The sequence below is a fragment of the Ruditapes philippinarum genome, unplaced genomic scaffold (assembly GCF_026571515.1).
Source record: "Ruditapes philippinarum isolate M1 unplaced genomic scaffold, ASM2657151v2 ctg2020_1_1_1_1, whole genome shotgun sequence".
In the NCBI taxonomy this organism is placed as follows: Eukaryota; Metazoa; Mollusca; class Bivalvia; order Venerida; family Veneridae; genus Ruditapes; species Ruditapes philippinarum.
The window spans coordinates 153,760-160,685 of NW_026861401.1; the positions used below are offsets into that span (position 1 = coordinate 153,760).

At 32.1% G+C, this 6,926-nt stretch overlaps 1 protein-coding gene across 1 annotated transcript; it reads right to left on the minus strand.

Annotated features, from left to right (window-relative positions):
- Positions 1 to 737: 737 nt before the first annotated feature.
- On the minus strand, positions 738 to 6,596 carry LOC132715503 (cytochrome P450 2C31-like). Its single transcript, XM_060698506.1, has 7 exons — positions 6,248 to 6,596; positions 5,834 to 6,003; positions 4,577 to 4,786; positions 4,076 to 4,211; positions 2,258 to 2,523; positions 1,736 to 1,863; positions 738 to 1,353 (listed from the first exon to the last, which is right to left on the minus strand). The coding sequence occupies exons 1-7, from the start codon at positions 6,513 to 6,515 to the stop codon at positions 1,140 to 1,142; spliced, it is 1,392 nt and encodes a 463-aa protein (XP_060554489.1). The 5' UTR covers positions 6,516 to 6,596; the 3' UTR covers positions 738 to 1,139.
- Positions 6,597 to 6,926: the final 330 nt, after the last annotated feature.

A 6,926-nucleotide genomic window follows, 5' to 3' on the forward strand; every position in this document is an offset into this window, starting at 1 on the left:
TTGTCGTATTGTCACGTATTTCCATGTTTCTGATTTTGTTTGTTCTTTTTCTGAAGAATATCCATATATATGAGCCGTGTCATGACAAAACCAACATAGTGCGGTTGCGACAAGCATGGATCCAGACCAGCCTGCGCATCCGCGCAGTCTGATCAGGATCCATGCTGTTTGCTATCAGTTTCTCTACTTGTTATAGGGTCTGTAAGCGAGCAGCATGGATCCCGATCAGACTGCGCGGATGCGCAGGCTGGTCTTGATCCATGCTGGTCGCAAACCCATTATGTTGGTTTTGTCATGACACGGCTCATATGTGTGTAGGGCACGGTTGTTATTGCATGGTTCTTGCCATGATATTTGCACAAGTACAACACTCAGGTGACGTTTATAATAAAAATTACGAAATGTGAAGTTATTTTGATTTTACCGGACCTTTAACCATTTATTTTTGAATTGACAAAATGCCACATTAATACATTTATTTTTGAATTCAGAAACATAAAATTTTATTAAAAATAACAAAGAAATGCAAAATTTGGCTCTAGAAAGAATTTTCTCATGAACATATAACTTATTTCGTGTTATACAGGGTAATTTTATAATTCAAACATGGATTAAAATGAAAATGAAAATTAATCACAATGGTAATACATAATCATCTTACAATATATCTAAATGTTACACATAAGTTTTACGGCAAGCAAATCATCCATAATATTTTTAATTTACAGAGAGACAATATTCAAATTCTTACGATTACATTTAGAAATGATTTGATCAGCATCATTAACCCATTATTATATACATTAATGGTGAGTTTTATAACAATTCATCCAACAAAGTGCCTAAATGTCTCATAAGAATATCTTACTATAATACGCCTGTTGGTGTAACAAACACCCGGTGGTTTTGATGGCACTTTGCCAAACAATTTGCTAATTCGTATATATTAAATATTCTGTCAATGTTTAGGAACATAAGACAAACAAACTGTAATTTATTGACCCGACCAGAACGACAGAGATCTCCCTTTTTCCACATGTATAACGAGTTTTGCGATCAATTAACAATTTGATTCAGGATTAATAGTTTTCACAATTCAAACGTAAAGAGTTAATAAATGTTACGTCGTCTGTATAAAGTTATCGCTTAACTGCTGTGCAAAAGAATGACTTTGCTCGATATGTGACTTTGTTTTCAATGTAAGCACTATCTCTAGGGTCACATGACCCAAACTTTCCCGGAGAACCAACAAATTTCCATTTTCTGAGCAATGTAGCCATATATAGAAAATATCTTGATCTTGCAAACTGCTCTCCGAGACATTGTCTTCTACCTACTGCAAATGGTATGCAACTGAAATGAATAGGAATAATATAGTGTTTTGCGTAAGATTTATCAAATTAGTTTCTTGTTAAATGATGTATTTACATGAATCACAACGAATCAAATAAAACAAATGTTTGATAACTAACAAAATAGAAAAAATCAGAACTTCTAAAGAACTATCAAAATAGCACGATAAAAATGTTGCAGGCTCGGTTTCATTTGTGCCTTTCTATGACCGTTACAGGATATGCAAGATACCGTCCACGCCACCTAGTTTCGGCTTAAGCTGAATATTTTAACATGAAAATAGTGATCGAAAGACTTAGAATTACAAATCATACAAGTCAGTTTAAAATGTCTGAAAACAAGAAGAAATAAAAGAAATATGTGTTCGCTATGAAATAATTACTTTCGCCGAAAGATGTGTTCCCTAGGAAGAAGCTGGCCATCTTCATCCAAGAAACGTTCAGGCCGGAAATTCCAAGGATCTCCCCATATTTTCGGATTATGATGAATGTACCAAATGTTTGCAATGATCTGCAAAGTTAAATATCAATCATATGTATATGTTAATAATATTCAGCCAAAACAGATAACGATCTACTTTTTTGTAATAAGATACTTCTTAAAGAATGTCCAAAACGACACAAATGAAAATGTTGGCCTGTAGCACTGGCTTAAGCAGAATGCAACATTTAAACAGGAAAATTGTAAAAGTCATATAAACACATTAAAGAGATGGATACCATGAAGAGTTAACAAGCTGATTAACTTGCAAGGAACGAACTAAAAATATTATCATTTGATCAAATGTTTGACCATCATCTTAGTGTACAATTTTGAGGGGAGTATCTTTAATTATTTAGAGATAGAAAATATGATTTACAATGTCTATCAAATTGAATACTCGGAACATATCAAGATCTCTTACCAAAGTTCCTTTTGATAAATTATATCCTTCAAATTCAAGATCACGCGAGCATTGGCTACCAGCAAGGATAGGCACAACTGTGATAAGCCTGTGAACTTCTAGCTCAAGAGCTTCTAGATGAGGGCAATGAACTTTATCAGAATGATTAGGCGAGCTATCTCTACCAATGTTTTTATCAATTTCTTCAAATACCTTGTCTTGGTATTCTGGGTGGTTGACTAAACACAGAATAGAGCTCGTCAGTACAGACCAAGTTGTGAGTATTCCTGTATTAATGGAATAAATGGTTTATGCAAATGTATTTTGGAATGACTTTGTAATTGTTTTAATAAGTTATACATGCTAAAACTTCACAAACACTACACCTGACATATCTGTTCACATTTTATTTGTGTCTTTATTCATTGAAATAAGAAATATTTTTATACAGCAGAGCCATGTCTGACCAAAAATTAACAATTTATGCAATCACTTTTTTACGCTGACTTATCTCAGTACAAATTTAATGTTAATTTTTCGAAAAACATTAACGATTTTCAAAGTAGCCAATTAACGCTTTAATTATTTGATAAGTTAGTGAAAATGTTATAGTGTTTCAGAAAATGACGTTTGAACTATTAATTGCTATAGAATAAACCAATGATGAAGTAGTCATGTCAAAACAGTCAAGTACGATTTACTGATGCTGTTTTATTGCATGAGAAACATCATAAACTTAAACTGTGATAAGGCGTGTAAGTTTTATTATTTGAATATTGAATTCCCTCTTCTTCTTCTTTTTCTTCTTCTTCTTCTTCTTTTTCTTTTTCATCTTCTTTTTATAAAACGAAATCGTTTATTTAGCTCCACTTGATGTATTACATTTTAATCACCGATGTTCGTGCGTCTATTTTGCTAACCCCGTATCTTGAATGTCAATCAGAAATATGGCGGATACTGGTGATTGGTTGGATGGCCACAGACACTTAAAACAACTATCATCAATATAGCACAAGTCGCTTCGGAGATTATTATCACGAATGTACAACCACAATTTAAGATTTGATTACTTAAAACTCTTTGGCATACTTGATGATGTTCAGAGAAAGCAATTTTAATTTTTAGCCAGGATGATTACTTACTTTCGTGGCATTAAACAGTACTGAGATCAATAAACTGACTTTTGCAATTATTTGCAAGAACGCTCCCTCAATTGTAGTTTCCGTCCTCCGTGTCAAACTCTCAATCTTGATATATTTACTACTCTTTAATTGTTAATTTTCTATAAGTAATATAATATCATTGGTGTCTGTTTTGACCAAAGTAAAGGATATACATTAAATTCCTTTTATAAATAAGCAAATGTTTGTAAAAGAAGCACTTTGTTTTCATTTTCGATATCAAATTATTTGTGATTAACAATAAAGCATGTTACCGATGTGTACCGGATGAGGAAATGAAAGACAAACATTGCATCATATGTGATATCTCTGTTAAAATTTTAAAGTTAAAATTCTTAAAATACGAAGGCCTCTATATCCTTACTGTTGTTATATTATATAGCCTTTTGTATTAAATTCCATTTTTAGATATCTAGTACCTGCACTGAAGTACAATTTGTTAGTTGCCACTGGTGTTATATATTTAAAGGTCATTTGGGATCTTAGTTTCTATATAATTCAATAATTGTATAATTTCTATACAATTCAAAAAAAATACTTCCATTATTTTTAAGATGCATTTTTGTGATAAAAATATCCTAAGCTTTAGAACAATACAGAATTATGCCAAGCGATACATGCATATAATCACGATACACTAAAACAACTCATGTTTTACCTGCTCCCACCGTCTCTAGGATATTGCTGATAATTCTTTCATCCGTAAAAATGACTTCTTTTCCCTCTTCAATTGTCTTTCTTTGCTCATCAAGTAGATAATCAACAAGACCTTCTGATGAACCGGTAGCGTTATTCTGTTAGAAATATTTCATCTTCATGAGTTACAAGACATTATTATAAGCATACAAGATTTTGTTTTAAGTACATAAAGTGGATAAATATGTTGTTGTTTTTGTGTCATTTCTGATTTTGTGTGTTTCAGTAGACGTTGTGTTCTTCTTCCTCTTGATAAGACTGCCTTTGATCACATCTTGACAGAATAAAAAGAATGAGAAGCTATTAAATCAATTTGTTCCAATTATTATATTTCTCTTATACAAGAGGAAGTAGGAAATAATTTCATAAGTACCTATTGTAGATATTTTATAGATGTCTTTACAAATGTTGTCACATTTTGACAGTTTCAAAAGTATTTCTTTAAAATAATTTTCAGGTTTACCTTTCTGCTCTTGAAGAATCTCTCAATAATTGTGTCTTTACCTCTGGACATGAAGTCATATTTGCTTTTAAAGCTCGGAGCATATCTCAAGAAAGGCATGAACGTTAGAATATTGTTGACACTTGCATTGACAAATACATTGATTCCCGCAACATAATCCCAAAACATGTTAACATCTTTGTCGTCATCAGATAATGATTCACCAATCAGCTGTAATTTTCAGTGAAGGTTTTTTATCAGTTTTTTTATAAGAAAATGTCTTATCACGAGCTTCGTGCTTTATTCTAATGCTTATCCATCATCTCCTTTCTAATCTTTTTTTAAGTAAGAACAGTACTTAATAAAATAATTAGTAAATTATTGTTTGCCAAGTTTTGAAAACTTCTTTAGGAATGCTTGGCAATTCAATGACTGCCGGTAAAAATTAAAACATTATTTAGATAAGCTTGGATTGAAGCTTATATAGGCATACAAAAAGTGTAATATCATTAATTCCCTTCCGCAAAGATAACAATATAAAACGCAAGGGATATGTCCGAAACATTCCGCATTATATGTTAACTGAACAATTTTCTAGTTGTGCAAATAATTATCTGATACTCAAGCTTAAAAATACATTTTTTATAGATAAATAGATAATTATTATATATTATTTAACTGGTAAATGTTGGCAGTTCTAGGCACGTTAAGTGTATTTGGAAGTTTGTTACTTATTCGTTATTTATCTATCGAACTAATTAATGCTTACAAAACAGGAGCCGGTAGAACCAGGTAATGCTCCCCGACAAGGTTTTGGACACAGAAAAGTATATCTTTTGTAGTTTTTTAGGTATGTCCCAGACAAAGTTCAAAGTGTGACAAATCCAAACTTAGGCGAGGCAGAGTTACTGTTCTTTGGACGGCACTTCTACTCAATGAGATCTAACTACTGATGGTGATCCAATATGGTGAAATTTCTGTGAATGAGTTGTAAAATTCGACTTCAAATAATGAAGTTATGGGCCGGACACGATTTTGCTGCAAGGTTATGCTGTGACCTTGACCTTCAAAGTAGCGACCAAAATGTTATGCGCGACAGGTCGCCTCAATATGGTGATCATTTCTGTGAAACAAAGTTATGAGCCGGACACTAATTCGGGACGTACGTACGTACGGACTGACGGACTGACAACCCGGAGACTTTATGCTCCCCCGAATTTAGGGAGCATAATAAAAATATTAGAAAGTGATAAAGTTGCGTTGATATGATTGGCTTACCAATTGTGAGGTAACATTAGTCAAAGACCGTTGTATAAGTGCCACTACATCAAAATCACAGTCGCCAAAAGATTCAATTTTGTTATTTAGACGACACAGCTCCAGTTGAATGTTTTCTTCAAATTTGTTAAATCCTTCTTGTCCATACACATGAAGACCTTTAACCATGCCTAATAATAGCATTTTAACATCTTCATTTTCAAGCAAATAATTGTAGATGTACATAATTGGAGTGCAATGATTATGAATAAATTAAAATAATAGTAACGATTGTTCTTTTAAAACAAACATACTTTTGGTTATTTATGTATTCGTTTAGTAATTATATTAATTATTGTGAATATTGCAACCTAATTGTTAAAATGTTTGTTTTTTATAATAGAAGAGAAAAAGAAAATTTTAAATGACATTCACCTTTGCGCATTCCGTTGTATACTTTACTGTATGGATCTCCATAAGTAAATACACTTTGACTGCCATACAACATTGACTCTCCGTAGAAAAATTTAGTCCTTTCATTCATAAAACGTGTATATGGCTCTGTTGCTAACGCTTTACGAATCAAACTCTCAGAATTGAGACTCACAAAAGTCTGATGCAGAATCTTCATTTCGAATATCTCTCCATATTTCTCTGAAAATGAATATAATTTATCAAAAAGATTGTTTTCATTTATGTCCATTGCATTTCCTATTATTGGCAGACCTTTAACACGTGGAGGTCGATTTCCTCTTTGTTTTCCGCGTAACTTGAAAAAAACATAGAGAACCAATATAACAAAAACAATGTAAAGAAGCAACATTCTTGTTATGTATGGAGCGTTTTCAACTTTGACAATATGTTCATGTAAATGAAGCTGATATGTCACGTTTCAGTTATATTTAAATTTACCAAAGGTTTTGTGTAACCTATCATATGTATGATAAAATAACAAGGTTTTGACCAAATACATGTATTAGTACTTTACACTTTAGATAACGGTTGGTTTTGATTGAAGTTACATGTGTTGCATGTTTGATTAAAGATATGATAGGATATTAAAGATATTCATGTTCAGCAAAATTATAAGTTTTTACTGTAAAAAGAGTCTTGT